The sequence below is a fragment of the Myotis yumanensis genome, unplaced genomic scaffold, assembly GCF_028538775.1.
Source record: "Myotis yumanensis isolate MYYU_CA2020_CCGP unplaced genomic scaffold, mMyoYum1.0.hap1 SCAF_13, whole genome shotgun sequence".
Taxonomy (NCBI): Eukaryota; Metazoa; Chordata; class Mammalia; order Chiroptera; family Vespertilionidae; genus Myotis; species Myotis yumanensis.
In genome coordinates, this window is record NW_027223764.1 from 38,859,660 (window position 1) to 38,880,333 (window position 20,674).

The 20,674-nt window shown below is 39.7% G+C and overlaps 1 protein-coding gene across 5 annotated transcripts in view; it reads right to left on the reverse strand.

The window, feature by feature from the left end:
* Positions 1–20,674, reverse strand: part of CTNNA3 (catenin alpha 3) — a 1,374,069-nt gene that overhangs the window by 537,587 nt on the left and 815,808 nt on the right. For all 5 annotated transcript variants that reach the window (XM_070432843.1, XM_070432842.1, XM_070432840.1 and 2 more), the window contains exon 10: positions 3,988–4,080. In XM_070432843.1, coding sequence (XP_070288944.1) covers positions 3,988–4,080 — 93 coding nt within the window. The remainder of the gene's footprint in view (positions 1–3,987; positions 4,081–20,674) is intronic.

Here is a 20,674-nt window from a genome sequence, read left to right on the forward strand (position 1 = left end):
GAACAGGGCTGATCAGGGGGTTGAGGAGCTCCCCCCGGTCACTCACAGAGTAGGGCTGATAGGGGAGTTGGGGTACCGCCCCCTGTCACACACAGAGCAGGGCGGATCAGGGGTTTGGGGTGCTGCCACTGTCACACTCGGGGCAGGGCCGATGAAGAGGTTATGGCTCTACCCTGTCACACACAAAGCAGGGCCCGTGGGGGCGGGGGGGGATGCCGCACCCTGTCACACAAAGAGCAGGGCTGATCAGGGGGTTGGTGCGCTGCACCCTGTCAAACACAGAGCCGCAGGGCAATCAGGGGATTGGGGAGCTCCCCCCTATCAGGCACAGAGCAGGGCTGATCAGGGGGTTGGGGCGCCTTCCCCTGTCACGAACAGAGCAGGGCGGATAGGGAGGTTGTGGCCCTGCCCCCTGTCACACACAGAGCCACAGGGCGGATCAGGGGGTTTGGGTGCTGCCCCCTGTCACGCTGATCCCGGTGCCAGGAGGCATATTACCCTTTTACTATATAGAATAGAGGCCTGGTGCATGGGTGGGGGCTGACTGGTTTGCCCTGAAGGGTGTCCTGGATCAGGGTAGGGGTCCCCAGTGGGGTGCCTGGCCAGTCTGGGTGAGGGGCTGAGGGCTGTTTTCTGGCTGGCGAGTGACTGAAGCTCCCAACTGCTTCTTGTTTTCTTTTTTTTTTTTTATTCTGGGCCAGCTTTAGCTCTGAGGCCTCTCTGCTGAAAGCATCGATACAATGTTGCGGTCTGGCTGGCTTTCAGTCCGGCTGGTTTCTGGGGTTTTGTTTAGCTTCTTATTTGCAAGATAGTACATAGTTGCTTAGAGTTGCAGCTGAGAGGTCGGCAAGTTAGGCGGGGAACGTTGGAGTCCGCAGTCACTGGAGCAAGCAAGCCTCCCTGCTCGCTGCAGTGCATGACTGCTGGCTGCCATCTTGGCTGACAGTTAATTTGCATAAGGATATGCTGATTAGCCAATGGGAAGGGTAGCGGTCGTATGCTAATTACCATGTTTCTCTTTTATTAGTGTAGATTATATTTCATCTGGATATTTAGATTTAGTCTATATTCTAGAATACCCAAATTCTTTGTGACTGGGTTCTTTCAGCTAATATGTTTCCTTTATCCTCTTATTTTTAACTAAATTTTTAACAATATTATCCTATAATTTTATCCAAATCACTAGGAAAACACTGAAATGAGCTAGGTCAAAAGCAAATAATTTCAGCCTACCAAGAGAGGCCTCACTCTTGGCTAGCAACTATATATTAATCAGCCATTTAAAATTTTTTTTCATTAGTTAAAATTCAATAATTATACTGTATTTTTTATGTTGTCAAAAAGAAGAGACGCCATGTTAGGAAAAATGTCATCAAGATGTTGGCGAAAAGCTTACTGTCCTCTATGAATAGAATGATTTATTATTCTAAAATCCTGATCATTCACATATATAGGACAAGAAAATGCTGCATTTTTGCTAGGTGCAGTTGGTTATAAGCAGTGAATAAGGAAGACTAAATCATTGCCATCATGAAGGTTATTTTTCAGTGTGAAAATATACAATAAAAGTAACAAGATAACATAAAATATAATTTGAGGTTGTGATAGACTCTAAAAGAAATAAATATGGCAACATGATATGATAGAACTGCAGGAGTGATTTAAGGGATTGATCTCTGAGGAGATGATATTTGAGCGGAGTCCTCACAAATTGAACATAACAGTTGCTGTCTACACCGCCATATGGGAAAAGAGCACTGGGAAACGGCCAACTGCAAACTCCCTCAGGTGCAAAGGAGCTTACTGTGTTCTAGAAACAAAGGCCAGTGCACAGAGATCTGAGGATTAAAAAGGAAAATAATATTGGATGGGGCTGGAAGTTAGACAACAGGAAGATCACAAGAGTCTGATTAAGCCCAGTTGGTATGGCACAGTGGTTGAGCATTGACCTGTGAACCTAGGAGGTCATAGTTCATTTCCCAGTCAAGGTACATGACCAGGTTGAGGGCTCAACCCCCAGTAGGGAGCGTGCAGGAGGCGGCTGATCAATAATTCTCTCATCATTGATGTTTCTAACCCTCTCTCCCTCACCCTTCCTCTCTCTGAAATCAATAAAAACATATTTTTTTTAAAAAGGAGTCTGATTAAGCCATAAAAATGGTTGCATTTTACTATAAATAGCTGAGAAAAGCAATCACTGGGATAAATATATTTATAATTTGACTTTTATATAGAAAGTAGATTAGAGAGACAGTACAAACATGGATGCCATATAGGATGACAGTTCTGTTGCCCAAGATAGAGATGATGGTGGTATAGGTTAAGGTGTTGACAGATAAGGTGGACAAAAATACATAGATTAAGATAAATATTTTTGGTAAAATTGATAGGACTTGTTAATGGATTAGATAGAAAAAATTAGCCATTAGATATCATAAAAGCCTAAGCAACCATCCGACTGTTCAACCATCGACCGGTAACTATGACATGCACTGACCAGCAAGGGGCAGATGCTCCACGCAGGAGCTCTGAGGCTGCAGTGACTTGGCAGTTGCGGTTCTCAGGTGACGCACCCGGAACCAGAGAGGAAGGAGCCCGATTCTGGGGTGCGTCACCCAAGAACTGCCCTCTCATAATCCGGGACCCCTGAAGAGATGTTAGCCAGTTTTGGCCCAATCCCTGCAGGCCAGGCTAAGGGACCCCACCTGTGCACAAATCTATGCACCGAGCTTCTAGTTAGAATATAAGCTTCACAAGAGCAAGGACTTTTGTTTGTTTTCTTTACTATTTTTCCCCAGATGCATAAACAGTGCTTACCACAGGCTATATGTTCAATAACCACTTACTGACTGAATAAAGAAAATCTCCAGGTTTTCCCCCCAAGCAACCAGATGAATGGCCATGCCATTAGTAAAATAGGGAAGACAGAAGCAGCAACAGAATGAGATGGGGATGGAACAACCAGAATTCCATTTTGGCTACTTCAAGTTTTAATTGTCCTCTAGATATCAAAGTAGAAATGTCAAGGGGAAAACTAGATATTAAAGTCTGGTCATTAGGGAAGTGGGTTAGCCTAGAGAGAAAAATGTTGAAGCTTTCAGCATGTAGCCATGTAATTTATTGTAATAAATGATAAAAAAACACTAAGGAATCACTGAGAAACATTAAAAAAGATCTGATTATGGAGATACATAAAACATGTTTATTAATAAAAAGATTCAATATCTTAAAGGATACTGAGTATCTAAAACAATTTAAAATATTTTTTGCAATTTCAATAAATATTCTAACATGTATTTTCATGGAACTAAAAATTATATGAAAGAGCAAAATAAGAACAACAGTAATTTAAAGAAAAAACAAAACAAAGTGAACCAACTTGCATAAAAGATAAGATTAGTATAAAACCATAATTAAGACATTGCAATACTGTTGCAAGGATAAAGAAATAGAGTAGTGGAACAGAATACGGAGCTTATTCTAAGACAACATGATTAAGATTGCCCTTATGCCCATCTTGATCCATGGCTTCAGGATTACTACTCATCTAAAAATAATTCCCTAAAAATGTATTGCTCTTCAGATTTCAAAAACTCCTGAATTGCAGACAGGAAAACATTTATTGGCTTTTTTCAAACCCATGCCTTCATTTGATAAAAGGGGCAAAAATGTCATTCCTTTCATTCTGTTGGAGGTTTCAAAATAAATAATGACTAAGACATGAAATCTGTTGAATAAAACACTGCTTTGATTCAAGCTATACCTTCCTCTCACAAGATTCTGATATGGGCCTTAGGGAATGTTACGAGAACCATGTGCTCAGAAAAGAAAGAGGTGATTAGTAAAGAATGAACCGTGACCTTACGACGAGTTATCTTCTGTGTTTAAAATAAATATTTAAATATCGTTCCATGTGTATAAAAGTCTGAAGCCTTGTAGATAATTCTTACAGCTAGTTTAGTGAAAGAGACAGTAACGTAGTCATACCTGTGGACACAAAGTTTCCAAGTGGTTGGCTGCAATTTTGACGATTTTAATTCCATCTTCATTTGTTGACATGGAACAAGCAAGATTTGCCACCTTAAATACAATCCAAAATATTGAAAATTATTTCAGATTATCAAGAAAATGCAGAAATATTTGTTTTCCTAGAGAATTAAGCACATGTACCCATACATTGAAAGTTTCGGTAACAGACATTAGCATTCTCACAAATGTCCGTGGTATCTGTTTTATGAAAGTATCCTGAGAATCTATTACAACAAATAACAACAAAGGTCCCTATAAAATTATTTAAAACAAAAGAAATAACTAGTGAGTGAGTCAGTAAACCCTGTATAGTCTCTTGGTATCAACATCTAATTCACAATAAGATGCTAAGTATTATGGTTTCCTATGGGGCTGAAAAAATTTCTATCTATGGATTGAATGCTAATAAGTTCTTGGAATCTCATATGATTGTGGTTTATTTTAAGTTTGTAATTAGTTTATTATTTCCCAGAGATTTCTATGTCTACTTAAGTTGCATTAAGAATGACTGTATCTTTATTCATGTTTTATTCAGCATAAACTATACTACAAAGCTGGACAAATACAAGATAATTAAATTCTTCTTCCTGTTCTTGATTTTCTACTACAACCACGTGGGCACTGTTTGGCATCCCAGAAGTCCATTTGATCCAAGCATTAGTGACACTAAAATTCCTTTATACGTTATTGCTTTTGAAACTTATGCTCTCCCAGTGAAGACGCTGCTCTCTCAAATAAGTACCTTTATGTCCATTACCTGAGTCCAATATTCACCACTACTTTCTTTACATCATGAAAGAGCCACATGAGCCCTAGTCCATTTGGCTTGGTGGATAGAGCATCGGCCTGCAGACTGCAGGGTCCCAGGTTCAATTACCGTCAAGGGCGCATGCCTGGGTTGCGGGCTCAATCCCCAGTGGGGGGCGTGCAGGAGGCAGCCAATCAGTGATTCTCTCTCATCATTGATGTTTCTATCTCTCTCTCCCTCTTCCTTCCTCTCTGAAATCAATAAAAATAGTTTTTAAATATATTTTATTGATTTTATACAGAGAGGAAGGGAAAGGGATAGAGAGTTAGAAACATCGATGAGAGAGAAACATTGATCAGCTGCCTCCTGCACACTCTCCACTGGAGATGTGCCCGCAACCAAGGTACATGCCCTTGACCGGAATCGAACCTGGGACCTTTGAGTCTGAAGGCCGACGCTCTATCTGCTGAGCCAAACTGGTTAGGGCAAGAAATCAATAAAAATATTTTTTTAAAAAGAAAGAGCCACAAGAAAGAGCATGGGATTCTTTTCCCTTCCTTTGAGCCTCAGTTGTTCACCGTTCCTCTCGGTAGCAGGTGATTATTTGTGTAGGGGGTAGTGTTTCCCCAACCTACAAAATGCGTCATTGTCTTCATCACTGCAAAGAGTTTGCTTTTCCAACAATCAGTTTCTAGCATTATATACTTCAGGACATTGCAGTTTTTATTGCTCAAATCCAAAATGCGTTTAGCTGTGGAGAAACCACACATGAAATGCATGCAATGAGAGCAGACAAGGAACATATCTTCGGATGACTAGTTGAAGAATATCACCAATGTTATGAAAATGGATTTATAGCCTTTGTTTTCAATAGCATTTCTTTTAATATGTCAACAGTGAAACCACTCCTTGCTTTCCATTTACATTTAATGAAATAACAGCTATACATTATTTAAGTGTGGAAGGGCATTGTTCACTTTATTAATGTACATGGAATGGCTTACTTGAAAAGGTCTTTTGTTGGCTTGAAGGTCACAATGCCTCAGCTTTCAAATCTGACACATAATTAGCACATTTGTGAATTATTTGAAAAGGGCAGCAGCTTCGGTACCCCTCTCCCCAGACCCCAGGATCCACTCACAGAAAGTGAAATTCAGTCATCTAATTGCTTTAATATGTCTAGGATAATTTGCACTGCACTTGCAGAAAATATCTATCCATAAATCTGAGCACTGTTTAAGTAAAAGAGAAAAAATTATTAGATCAATCTTTTGGTCAAATCAGAAAAATGCTGGTTAATCCTAAATTTAAAATTTACAAAAAAGTGCCCCATTTAGTCTCTCTCTCTCTCTCTCTCTCTCTCTCTCTCTCTCTCTCTCTCTCTCCTTCCTTCCTTCCTTCATGTATCATCTTTCTCTTTTTCCCATTTAAATACAGACATCTTGCTCTGAACATTTCTTGTTCCGAACATTTCTTGGAACCATGTTTGTTACAAGCCAATCCAGTGACATGGAAACCACCCTAGGCAAAAAGTTTCTGTTCATATGAGCAGACTTAACTTTTTAAATGTAAAATAAAATTAATTTTTATCATTAATTTTTGGAACTTTTTTTTCTTTTTTATTGAGTTTATTGAGGTGACATTGGTTAATAAAATTATACAGACTTCAGGTATAATTCTACAATATTATCATCTGTATATTATAGTATGTGTTTACCTGTGGGATCGGGCCTAAACCAGCAGTCGGACATCCCTCTCACAATCCAGGACTGCTGGCTCCCAACTGCTCGCCTGCCTACCTGCCTGATTGCCCCTAACTGCTTCTGCTTGCCAGCCTGATTACCCCCTAACCACTCCCCTGCCAGCCTGATCAACATCTAACTACTCCCCTGCCAACCTGATAGCCCCCAACTGCCCTCCCCTGCTGGCCATCTTGTGGCTGTGGGCGCCACCATCTTTGAGGGTGTGGCAGTCAATTAGCATATTCCTTCTTTATTGGCTGTGGGCACCACCATCTTTGAGGGCGGGCAGTCAATTAGCATATTCCTTCCTTATTGGCTGTGGGCGTCACCATCTTTGCGAAGGTGTGAGGGTCAATTGGCATATTCCCTCTTTATTAGATAGGATAGCAATCTCTTACATCATGAAACAACACCCCAAAATCTCATTCTGCAGGGTAAATCATTTCCCACTTTTTCAACTAATCTGATTACTTGCCTCAATAATTCCATAAAGTATACTTATACAACTATATTTGTAATTTTAAATTTTGTCATGTACTTCATTATAAGTAATTTATGTCCTATATCCACCCTCCATGTTATAAAAGAAAGTTAAATGGCTCTAATATTAGCACCATTGTTGCTTGGGTATTCCATCACTTAAATTCATAATCAATCATTTCCTTTTCTTGTTTGTTTTTGAATGAATTGAGTACCAAAGCAAAGTTGAACTGAATTAAAATTGTTGTAAACTTCATATACCTCTGGCAAGAAGAGTTAATGGGAAAAACACTGAGAAGGGGTATCTGCCTTTGTTGTCGGATCTCTTAGTCTTTTTTTCCCTTTTTAAAAATTATTTTATTTTTCTATTATGGTTTGCATTTAATACTATTTTGTGTTAGTTTCAGGTGTACAGAGCAGTGGATAGACATTCATATAGGTTACAACATGTTCCCTCTGATAATTTAAGTCCCCACCTGGTACCGTAGATAGCTATTACAACATTGTTAACTTTATTCCCTATAGCAGACTTAAGTTTTGCAAAATTCTCTGTTGAAAATGCAGCACAACTAAATGTTTTTCCACTCAATTAATGACCACATTAATATTCTGTCTTCTTTTGTTCGGACATACTTGAACTTTTCTTTACTAGAACTGTTATGTTAGGTAAACTTTCTAGATAAATCAAGTAGTGCTATTTCCAGATTAAGGAACATGGAGTTGCAGTAATATTTTATACCGATTAAAATTTATAAGGGAGCTAGTATTCTGTGAAAAAAAAACAAACATTACGTGATAGAAATAAAATCTCTTTACAGTTCTAATTTGAGTGATCTGTGACATATTTTCCAAAGTCACATCAATGTGTAAATCAAAGCCAAATTTCCTCCAATAATAATTATTTCTAATTTTTATGGGGCTCTTTTGGCAGTCAAGTATGTTCCAAAGCACAGCATGAAAGCAATTCCCTACTAAGAAACCACCATGCAAATAAAGTATTTTGTGAAATAGTTTAAGATATTTTTAAGACATCTGACATCTTTGATATATCCAACTTTGACAATGTTTCAAAAGTCTGCATCTAACCTTCATTATTCAAGAGATACTTGTGGAAAGTTTCTACCCAATTATGAAAATTAGGGCATTGGAATGTTTTAGAGATAAACAGATCTGGGTTTGAACCTAATTCCCACAATTAATAAGCTTTCTGACCACGGGCAAGATGTTAACTTCTCTAAGCCTGTTTTGTCATCTGTAAAATGGATATGGTAATAGCACTTCACTGGGGAGCTGTGATGATTAAAGGAGATAATGTACAGAGAGGGCCTGAAACCTGCTAGCCCTGAGCATGTATGCATCTCCTTTCAGCTCATCTATCTCTCTACTAATTGCGGTTGGACGAGAACATTAAGTCTCTCAAAAGGTTTTATGAATTACAACCTTAGAAGCCTAAAGAACTTAACAAAAGGTCTAACCCTAGAGTCACACACTCAAATGTTTTTAGGACTCATGCAGGGAATACAAACAGTCTAGATGGAACTCAGTGGTTGGGGTGGGGTGGTGGGTCCTCATCTGTGTGCATGACCTACCTACAGGCATTACAGATCATTAAAACAAGAAGAAATCAAAGGTAAAACTTAACTGACTTAACAAAAATAACAGTCTGTTGGCTTACTTTAGTTCATAGGTTACCAGTTTGTGACCTCTAACCCCATTCTGTAATTTTCTATTGTATGAATAGAAAAAAAAAGTTAAACCCTGGCCAGTTTGGCTCACTGGGTAGAGCATCAGCCTGGGGACTGAAGGGTCCCAGGTTCGATTCTGGTCAAGGGCATGTACCTTGGTTGCGGGCACATTCCCAGTAGGGAGTGTGCAGGAGGCAGCTGATCGATGCTTCTCTCTCATAGATGTTTCTAACTCTCGACCCCTCTCCCTTCCTCTCTATAAAAAATCAATAAAATATATTTAAAAAGAAAGAAAAAAAAGTTAAACAGGGAGAAGAAATATACTCAAACCAATCAGTAACAGGGAGACTATTAACCAGGGAAAGGTGTGCTCTTTATGCCACCCTGAATTAAAGTATTCACAAAGGTCCCCTCCATTGACATGATGGACCAGACTTTTTACTGATGTTATGCTCTATCTTTATCTAAATTCAAGAAAAGCAGAGTCCCTTCTTTATCAAAAAGAAAAGTTCCTACTCATCTATAATATGATCACAAAGGTAAGTATCTTTTTAAAAATTAACTATTCTTTATTCAGATTTATACTTTAAGTTTTGAATGAGGAATACGTGAGAAAAGAAAGCTCTTGAGTCCAGGGTTAATTTCTGCCTGACTATCCATGTTTATTGGGAACATCCAAATCTGACAAATCTGTAGCAAAGAAACAAATGAACACAGGCAAACTCTGAGTACGGGTATTTAGCAATGTAGCTGACATCCGTTCTTTCTTTTTAACTTGGTGTTTGAGAAGAAGACAGAGTTCTTTCTGAATTTGGAAAAGGACAAGGGTTCACGAAACCCCGTGAAGAGGCATGAAGAATAGAAAGAGAGGCCCGTGCCCTCTGGACATGATAGCAAATAGCAAACTTTTAAGTCCCTGGCCAGATCACTGATGGAGGGAACGCCAAAAGTTCCTCAAGGCATTGGGCAATATCCAGAGTCGGACTAGACACTCTGAGTTTAAGTTGCCATTGAGATATATGAGTAGACACAGCCAACAGGTATGCAGTTAGGTGTATAATTAGGAAGTGTAGTTAGGAAGAGTCCACTTACTCTTCTTTTTTTTTAAATATATTTTTATTGATTTTTACAGAGAGAAAGGGAGAGAGATAGAGAGTCAGAAACATTGATGAGAGAGAAACATCAACCAGCTGCCTCCTGCACACCCCCTACTGGGGATGTGCCCGCAACCAAGGTACATGCCCTTGACCGGAATCGAACCTGGGACCTTTCAGTCCACAGACCGACGCTCTCTCCACTGAGCCAAACCGGTCTTGGCAACTTACTCTTCTTAGACACCAATATTTATTAGGCAGATAGAAGAGGAGAACCCTACGATGAGTCTTAGAGAAGATGGCCAGGAATAGAGAAGGTTATCCACAATACTCTAAAGTTGTAGAGATAGGGAGAAGAGAAAGTGTCAAGAAGGTAGCCTAACAGTCAAACACTGAGAAATCAAATAAGTGATCCCTAAAATTATCCACTGATTTAGCCACACAGAGGGCCATTCTTATCGAGTTATTTGGTTGGAATGATGCTCCCACTAGCCTTGTGTGAACTGAGGACTGTGTAGGTAGTGTAGTGACCCCATGTGTAACCCAAAGCAGAGAGCTAGAAGCTGCCTGGACAAGACTCACTCCCACATTCCCATCTATTCATTTTTTCTACTTCACCTCTCAAACATTTCTTGTATTATCTACTTTTCTTGCTCCCCACCCTCGTCAAATTTACTGTCAGTTTTTTAAAGATCCTTGTGTACAGTCTTTGCTTTCATTTCTAGTCATTGTGCCTTCTCTACAATATATTCACCATACTGCCACTGACAAGTTTTTTCAAATAACAAACTTGATTCCCTTATTCTTATTTTCCCATCCCCACACTATATTACCTTCCCTAAAAAGTCCTATATAATCTGGTCTAAACTCATCATGCGTGGTTTGTTGTTATTTTTTTTTATTATTATTATTTTACTTCAGATATATCAACCTACTTCAGATAGTTATGCTTCCTTCTGCCATAGGACATTTGCACATGCTGTTCTCTTTAGCCTAGAATGTGTTCCTCCTCCTTCCTCACTGCCACCCTTATACCACTTAGACTGCTTAACTGATGTTGGTCAGATCTCAGCTCAAAAGCAATTCCTTGGGAAAAGTTTCACCAATACTGCAACCCTCCACCCATCCCTAAGACCCTTCTCTACCCAAGTCAAGTTTTTCCTTCAGAGCATGATTCTCAGTTTGTAATTACATTCACTGAGGAGATTATTAGACTAGTGATCATTTCTTCTCTTTGTAAGAGCAGGGACCTCATCCCTGTTTTCTGAACCTTGGGCCCTGAGTTCCTAGTACCTGATATATGGTAGCCAAACAAATAGTGAATATGGTAGCCTAACTTCAGTGAATGAATAAATGCATAAGTGCATAAATTTGTATGCTTGAGAATGTATCATCCCCAAAGAGAGAAAGGAAAATGGAGCTTAGAGGGAGGAGACAGCAACAGAAACTCAGGACAAGCAAGAAAGAGGAATGAGATTTCCCTTTGAAATTCATTCGCAATATTCCACAAAGGCTTAGAAAGCTGGACTTCAAAGAGAAGTAACACATTTTTCTTCTTGTCTGGTCATCCTACTTAACAAAGCCTGGGGGGAAGAGGCTTTCAAGTTTTACTTTCACTTAAGATATCAAATTGGGAATCACTGAAAAGCTCCTGATTTAGCTTTCAATTAATTTATTTTTAATCAAATAAAATAACTCTTCAAAGGGCCCAAGCTGGCTGCCAAATGCGGGTAAGTATGGCAAATGGAAAAAGTGCGGTAACTCCCTTCAGCACACCTGTGAGCTTTAGTGTCTCCTCCAGAAAGTAATGTAATGATCTCATGCTTTGTTTCCAGAAAAGCTTGGCTCGGGGTCCTGGGGCTGAGTCTGAGAAGCATAGCAGGGGGTCTGTGGTCTTCCCACTTGGCATCCAAGTGACCTCTGACTAAACAACCCAGCACTCCCCGTTCCTCCGTGAAACAGTGCTGCTGGGCAGCTACTTGTAGTAACAAGAAATGACCATGAATTATGAGTTTTGTAGAACATTTAACTAATAGAATTGTGCTATAAAAGTGCATGGCAAGGTGCAGGGAAACAATTTCATAAGTAACAAATATTGATTACGCATCTATCATGTGGGCTGGGAACTGCCAGGGAAATCAAAGACAATGAAAGCAAGTCTCAAGAAACGCAATCTATTTAAGGGGACACACGAAAGAGTCAGAGAATGAAACTGTAGCTTTAAAGTCCATAGGATGCTAGAGGTAAGTGAATCTCACAGAGGCCACTGTACTCAGGATGTTTCATGGAAACAAATTATTACCAAGGAACTTCCTATTTTCTTGGACTATGCATCTTAAGCTGCCTCCCAAACGTTATGAACTTTAAATCACACAATCCTGTCCCTGGTATAGTTTCTCTAATATAATCATTTGCCTCTGTCTTTGGTTATCCCTCCTATTTCAATAGTTTTATTTTACTATTATGTAACCTGATAACAAAATTACACAGGAATTAGACAGGAAATAGAGTGATCAGGCAATTTGGCTGTTAATTTAAACATAAAATGTCTAAATAAAATATTAGCAAATTAAATCTAACTTTGTAGTAAAAGAATAATACAACAAGACAATGTAGTTTGTCCCAGGAATAAACCAAGGGTTTATGATTGAGAAATCAAACAATGAAATTTCTTGTTTTACTATATTTCAAAACATTTTAGAAAAACATTGATAATAGTTGTATGCCTTTTCTTATTAAAGCAAAGCAAAGCTAAAGAACCAACCAAAAACCTTAGTGAATAAATACAAGGAATCATTCTTAACAGAAACAGGTCAAATTCTAGAAACTGAAAGCTAATATCCTGCTCAAAACTTAAAATTAAGACAAGCATTCCCACTGTCACTGAGGTAAATCAATAATTTATTTAAAGTTCCAGTCAATGTAAATAAACATAAAAAATAAATTATGGCTGCAAATATTGTAAAGCAAGAAGAAATATATTCTCAGGTGATAAAATTGTCCATCTAGAGAATGCAAGATAATTATCTAATATGCTGAGTATTAGGTAAGACAGCTTCATGCAGGATAAATAATATAGATTCCTTTCCTATACATCAACTGCCATCAGAGAAAAGTTACAGTGACACAATGTCACTTTCATAATAGCAAATAAAGTTAAAAACTTCTTAGTATGTATACTTATGAAATAGTACAATTATATTTTATATATATATACATATATTTGTATGCATATGTCTATATGTATTTCTTTTTACTTAATGTCATACTAGTAAAAGAATAACTGAATGAATGAGAATAAATATATTTTTGGATAGGAATACTCAATATTGTAAAATAAAATGTCAACTCTCACTAAATTTGTTTACTCATTTAATAGATCTAAATTGAACTTATATTACTTTTCATGTACAATGAAAGACTAGTAAAAATAATTTACAGAAAAAGAACAATAAAAGACTGGCATATGACTGCATAATTTATTTAATTTGAAATAATGAAAACCTAAAAAGTCAAAATGCAAAAGATTACAAAAAGTATTTGTTATATATAATAACCCAGGAAAGATTATTATCCATATGGTATAAATAGGTTCTAAACATCAATAAGAAACAAGCTACTTAAAAAAGGACAAAATATTTAAACAGATACTTCACATATGAAATACAATGACTGATAAATACATAAAAAGATGCCCAATCTATCTCTTGATTCATTTAGCAGGAAATGCGACCAAGAAAATTACGTTTTGTTATTAACATTATAATAATTAAAAAGTTTTATATTATCTAGGATTGCTGAGGGTATGAACAACTGGAAAGTTATATGGCAACTTTTCAGAGGGCAATTTAGCCTCATCTGTAAAAATTTAAAATTTGTGAAACTGGCACAATTCAGTTTAATGTAGTCTGTCTTCCAGAAATGCTTGCATATGTGAACGAGCATAGAGCCACAGGAGGGTCAGTTCAACTACATTTTTAACACTAAAATGAATCTAAATATATATTAATGGATAATAAATCATATTATGTAATACTATCATTTTATAAAAAAGGAAAAAACTCTGCTGTCAAAATATCCCAAATATATAATTTTAAGTGAAAAATATTTCAGGATGTATATAAAGTATGTTCCTATTTAAATAAAATTATGTTATGTACAGGTAGAAATGCTAAGTATGAAGTCTACAGTGATAAACCCCAACTGTTAACATGATTGTATATGGGTTGGAAGTTAGATTACTGTTGCCATGAAGAGAAGCATGTCTTTTTAACTGTATGTTTCTATACTGGCTGAAATTTTTCCAAGTAACTTTTTTTTTTTCACTATATAGTTATCTAATTTATAAATCAGTGATTAATGAAGTGGTTCTATATACAGCATATACTAGTATTGACTTGGAAACATGCCAATGACAAATAAAAAAGAATGTATATTATGATCCTATTTATTATAGCAGTGCGTGTATGTGTATGTGTGTGTGTATGAAAGTGTGATATTTAAAATACTGTTCACCAAAATGGTAATTGTGCTTATCTTTGAGAAGACTCAAAATAATTTCAACTCTCCTTTTTCATACTTTTAAAAATCTATGGATTGAACTAGTATAATGAATCTCTTTTCTAACCAAAAAACAAATAAACAAAACAGCAATTTTCACTTTGAAGCGAATAAAAAACTTTCTGTAGCTATATTTGTACTTCATACCAATCACGAGTGTCACTTAATCATGACACTGCAAATTCTGAGAATCTAGAAGCACTTAAAATGGGGTATGTAATAATTAAGTGATGCTAGGTCGAAGACAGTTTCTGTTGTTTCATATGCTGCACATTTAAAATAATTCAAAACAAAAGAAACAGGCATTGGTTTGACCTCATGTTTATTTGACATAATGACAAATATCAACTGCATCAAAGCCTATTGGCAATCAGACCACACAAAACTGACCTTAATAACAAATCTACACTAATAAAAGAGAAACATGGTAATTAGCATATGACCGCTACCCTTCCCATTGGCTAATCAGCATATCCTTATGCAAATTAACTGCCAGCCAAGATGGCGGCCGGCAGCCAGGCAGCTGGAAGAGAACATGAGGCTTGCTTGCTCCAGTGACTGCAGACTCCAACGTTCCCCGCCTGACTTGCCGGCCTCTGAGCTGCAACTCTAAGAAACATTGTAACAAATATAGAAGCTAAACAAAACCCCAGAAACCAGCGTTCAGCCGGCCGGGATCTCAGAGCTAGAGTTATACATTGTTTCGATTATAGAATGCAAACAAGCCAGATACCTGCTTTCAGCAGCGGAAGCCTCAGAGATAGAGCCAGGGCTAAAGCTGGCCCAGAATAAAAAAGAAAAAAAAAGAAAAAAAGGAGCGGTTGGGAGCTTCAGTCAACTGCCAGCCTGAAAGCAGCCCTCAGCTCCTCACGCAGACTGGCCAGGCACCCCAGTGGGGACCCCCACCCTGAAGGGTGTGTGACCAGCTGCAAACAGCCATCGTCACCTCATCCAGGCTGGCCAGGCACCCCAGTGGGGACCCCCACCCTGATCCAGGACACCCTTCAGGGCAAACCAGCCAGCCCCCAGGCCTCTATCCTATATAGTAAAAGGGTAATATGCCTCCCAGCACCAGGATCAGCGGAGCCGCGAGGCTTCCTGGCACCAGATCAGCGTGACAGGGGGCAGCGCCCAAACCCCCTGATCGCCCTGTGGCTCTGTGTGTGACAGGGTGCAGCGCCCCGACCCCCCGCCCACAGGCCCTGCTCTGTGTGTGACAGGGTAGAGCCATAACCTCCCCATCAGCCCTGCCCTGAGTGTGAGAGTAGCAGCGCCCCAACCCCCTGATCTGATCGGCCCTGCTCTGTGGGTGATAGAGGGCGGCGCCCCAATCCCCTGATCCACCCTGCTGTGTGTGTGACAGGGGGCGGTGACCTAACTCCCCTATCGGCCCTGCTCTGTGCATGACAGGGGGGAGCTCCCCAACCCCCTGATTGGCCCTGCTCTGTGCGTCACAGGGGGTGGCACCGCAACCTCCCCATCGATCTTGCCTTGAGTGTGACAGGGGGCGGTGCCCCAACCCCCCAATCAGCCCTACCCTGAGCATGACTGAGGGTGGCATCGCAACCTCCCAATCCACCCTGCTCTGTGCATGACAGGGGGCAGCGCCCCAACTCCCCAATCAGCCCTGCTCTGAGCCCGACCAGGGGCTGCTCCTAGGGATTGGGCCTGCCCTCTGCCACCCAGGAGCAGGCCTAAGCCAGCAGGTCATTATCTCCCGAGGGGTCCCAGACTGCAAGAGGGCACAGGCCAGGCTGAGGGACCCCCCCTTCCCCACCGAGTGCACCAATTTTTGTGCACCGGGCCTCTAGTAAAATCATATTTGTTTGAAATTCAAAATGTATCCATGCATAGTGTAGTCTGTGTGTGTGTGTGTGTGTGTGTTGTGTGTGTGTGTGTGTGTATGTATGTCTGTGTCAGTGTATCTATCTGCAGCAGGCCCAAGGTGATGATTTTTATCATTACGAGATTATAATATAGTCCCATATTTCTTCTTTTTTTCTTACCTTGCCCTCCAACTCTATTCCAATTGACATCTGAACTTGTTCCACTCCAATGAATCATTAAAGCTGAAAATATCCATTTGCTAAGTGGACATATGCCCATGTTGTTCTGAAAACAACAGGCCTCAGTGAGCTGTGTCAGTGTGTGCCTTCATAAAAGAAAGGAATGAGGTGAACACACACACAAGACTTAAACATAGATTTGGCTGTTAGAGTGGTTCTTCTAATGAATTATCTAAAGTATGTGTTCTAACGCTTAAATTGAGGACTGCAATCTATACTATCCTAAGAGTCCCATTTCACCAAAAACTTTTCTCATCTTTTATTCTGAAACAATATATAGCCATAGGAATAGACATACAGCACACTGATATGCAATGTAAATTACCATGGTAAAGCCATCAAGACAGTTTCCTCAAGGTCCCTCGCTAAATTAAGCTATTATTCACCTAGAATCACCACCTAAAGGGAAAAAAATAGGCTCCTCCTGCCAAGTAAATGTAACATAACAGCATAAAATAAAATGTATTTAACTATCAAAGAGACAAAACAAATCTCAACTATAAATTAAAGATGAGATCAAGCATAGTTTCCTGAACTGGTGATCTACTTTGTTGTCTGCTGAGGGTCAGGCATAAATATGAAGCATGCAACTTCAGTGAGCCCTTATTAGCAGGACCAGTGCGTAAAGGGCATAAGTCAAAAAATTCTATAATTGGCCTTCATTATCATTAAAATTGACGTCAAAACTCAAAGCAATTTTATGATCAGCGACCTGACCTCTCAAGTGGCAGAAAGAGAACTGATTTTCTCAGAGACGGAATATGCTACGGCCAATATAAAGTTTTCAGTCAGCTTAATTCTGAACCAATATTTTTTGTATATATTACTCTGTTCAATTGCTAGTATGGAAAAAGAAGTTGTCATACACTGCAAAGTTAATTAAGTCATATTGTATAAACTTTTCAGATATGGATGAGCCAACCAAGACCACCTGACTCCCTAGTTCAGGAGTCCTCAAACTACGGCCCGAGGGCCACATGTGGCCCGCTGAAAACATTTATCTGGCCCGCCGGGTGTTTTTGCCACCGCTGCCTGTCCTGCTTAGCAGCCAACTCGACCCGGGCCCGCAGTGCACATGTGTGGAATGTCTGAGGGACAGTGAACTGGCCCCTGTTTAAAAAGTTTGAGGACCTCTGCAGTTCATCAAAATACCCACACCCAGATACATTCCTTACTTCCATTAAAAAAAAGGGGGGTCTCTTAGTGACAGTTAACAATTAATTGTCTGACAGCATTTGTTTGGGGAGGTATCAGATTAGCAACTGGCACAATTATTTTTTTTCCTTACAGTCATCTGTTTATGATTAAACTAGAGGCCTGGTGGGGTTCCTTGGCCTGGCCGGCGATCGGGCTGATTGGGGGGAGAGGGGTGGCCAGCCTGGGGGAGGGACCGAGGGAGTTTGGCCGGCCTCAGGAGGTTGGCTGTGGGAGCTCCTGTGTTGAGCGTCTGCCCCCTGGTGGTCAGTACACATCATAGCAACTGCTTGACCAGTTGTTTGGTGGTTCGGTCACTTAGGCTTTTATATAGAGAGAGTCTAACGTTGAGGAAAATAGGTAAACAAGTTTTAAAATTATTAGAATTATAATCCTGGAGAAAAACTCTTATTCCTCAGCATTAATGGCCCATAGTAAAACAAATTGAAAGAACACAATGTGTGTGTGAATGTGGGTACATGTGTATGGAGAAGCAGCAGTGGGGTAAGCATGGTTGTGTATGTGTGTATGAAAGCCACGGCAAAATACGCAAATCAGTACACAATTATTAAATTCTATGATTTCTATGTTACCCTCATCATTTGGTTCTCCAAATCTTGTGAGGGCTCCTTGGATGGGTTCTGGATTTAAATTACATGATATGCTAGTATAGTGGAGTGTAGCTAAGCAATGTGATATAGGTTGCAAAGAAAATCAAAGATTTGGGCCCCTTAAGTTTGGTGATGATAGAAGTTATATATCTGGTACTTCCACAGCATACTGAAATGCTGGGTCCATATGGTAAGTAACAGCTGTCATTAGAAAATATGGTAGCCATGGCTAGGTGGCTTAGTTGGTTGGAGCATCGTCTATGCACTAAAAAGGTTGCAGGTTTGATCGCCAGTCAGGGCACATATGGGAGGCAACCAGTCCATGCGTCTCTTTTACATTGATGCCTCCCTCTCTCTCTCCCTTCCTCTCTCTCTAAAAGCAATAAACATATCCTCCTCAGGTGAAGGTTTAAAAAAATATGATGATGTTGAGACACTTGCCATGTAATCTTGGAATGTTTCTCAATATTATTAATTGTTGCATTAGCTTTAGAGGGGAAGATGGAGACAAAGAAAGAGATTTTATTTCACTAACCTTCCTTCATTAGAGGAAGGTTACCAATGCATTGATTCTATCTGCAGAAGTCTAAATTGTTATGTTCCTGAGGACAGAAACCATCCTATCCCTCTTTGTAGTTCTAAGACTTTCCAACCAGTGGTGTGCTCAAAGGCCTCTGGAAAACTGAAAGAAGTCAACATTGCAAATAAAATATTTTTTACATTGTCTTCTCTACAATGTTTATAAGTAACCTGTTTATAGAGGACTAAAGACAATAAAAAATTCCACAAATATTTATCATGTATTAGGTCTATTGTAGACACTCAAAGAAAAACAGAAGAGGGGGAAACATCCTTCCAAAGCTTCAAGAAATGAAACATTTAGATGTAAATACACAAAGCAAGATATTAAATGAGTAAAACACGGATTCCTGATTAGCTTGAGAGTAAGGAAATAATGCAATGAAGCATTACAAAAATAGTTGGATTATTTTTTAAAATCTTAAAGAAAGAGGCCCAGCTGGTGTGGCTGAGCAGTTGAGCATAGAACCATGAACCAAGAAGTCACCAGGTCAGGTCACATGACCTGGTTGCAGGCTCGATTCCAGGTGGGGGGCGTGCAGGAGACAGCCAATTGATGATGTTTCTTTCTCATCAATGTTTCTCTCTCTCTCATTCTCTCTCTAAAAATCAATTTTTTAAAAAATCTTGAAGAAATATAGTTTCTACATGTCAAATGAATTGTTTTTTAAACTATGACTATGACTATTTTGTTAAAAAATATGTGTTAATAGGAAACATATTTTTGTTTGTTTTTGTTTTTTTTTAATCCTCACCTGAGGATATTTTTTCCCACTGATTTTTAGGGAGAGTGGAAGAGAGAGGAAAAGACAGAGAGAAACATCAATATGAGAGAAACATGGATTGGTGGCCTCGTGCACGAGCCCTGACCAGGCTTCAGGCCTGAGGAGGAACGTGCAACCAAGGTATGTGCCCTTCACTGGAATCAAACTCAGGACTCTTTGGTCCGCAGGCCAACGCTCTATCCACTGAGCAAAACCTGCTAGGGTGAAATATATGTTTTAATAAACCCCAGTATTGAAAATTTCTGGGTAAAATAAAAATTATATTTAATAAATAGTAAACTGTATAATGAAACCCAGTTAAATGTTATGTTATTCCATTCCTATCTTTACAACTGTATCTCCTATATATTTAGTTATTTGCATTCTGATCTCAAGAAATGTAAAACTTGAATCAAATTTAAGAAAGCAGGGCTGCACCAGAGGTAGTTCAATGCACCACTGCTACATAGCTCCACATGGCTGCACATGCCGGGGCTGGATTCTGGCCTGCACTGCTCCAAGGTCTGGAATCCAAGCTGCAGGAGTAGGAAAGCATTTTGCACCCTCTAGCCTGGACCTTGACCCTGCTTCAGGAAGGCAGCTGGCTTGCACTGCACCTGGAGCCATTCAAATGCTGTCAGGCTCAGCCTCCAAGAAAGAAATCCCACAGTATCTGACTTGCTCTGTATGCAGCTTGGTCCCAAAAGTCAGCAGACAGGCCTGGGTCTTGTGGGCAGAGGGTGGGCTTTCTCCCCTCTGGGATGGCAACCTTAATGAGTGCCTCACTCTTGGGACAGAAAGGAGCATACACAGTACCCTGGATGCTTAGTAGCCAGAAACAGAGAATCTATATATATAAAAGCCTAAGCAACCATCCGGTAGCTATGACACGCACTGACCACCAGGGGGAAGACGCTCAACGCAGGAGCAGAAACCACAGGCTTGGAAACATGGAACAGACTGATGAATCTCAGAGGGAAGGGAGGAGGGCGGGAAGAGATTAACCAAAGATCTTATATGCATACTAGAGGCCCCGTGCACCTGTAGGGTCCCTCGGCCTGGCCTGCAGGGATCGGGCCAAAACCAGCTCTCCAACCTCCCCTGGATTGCGAGTGGGTGCAG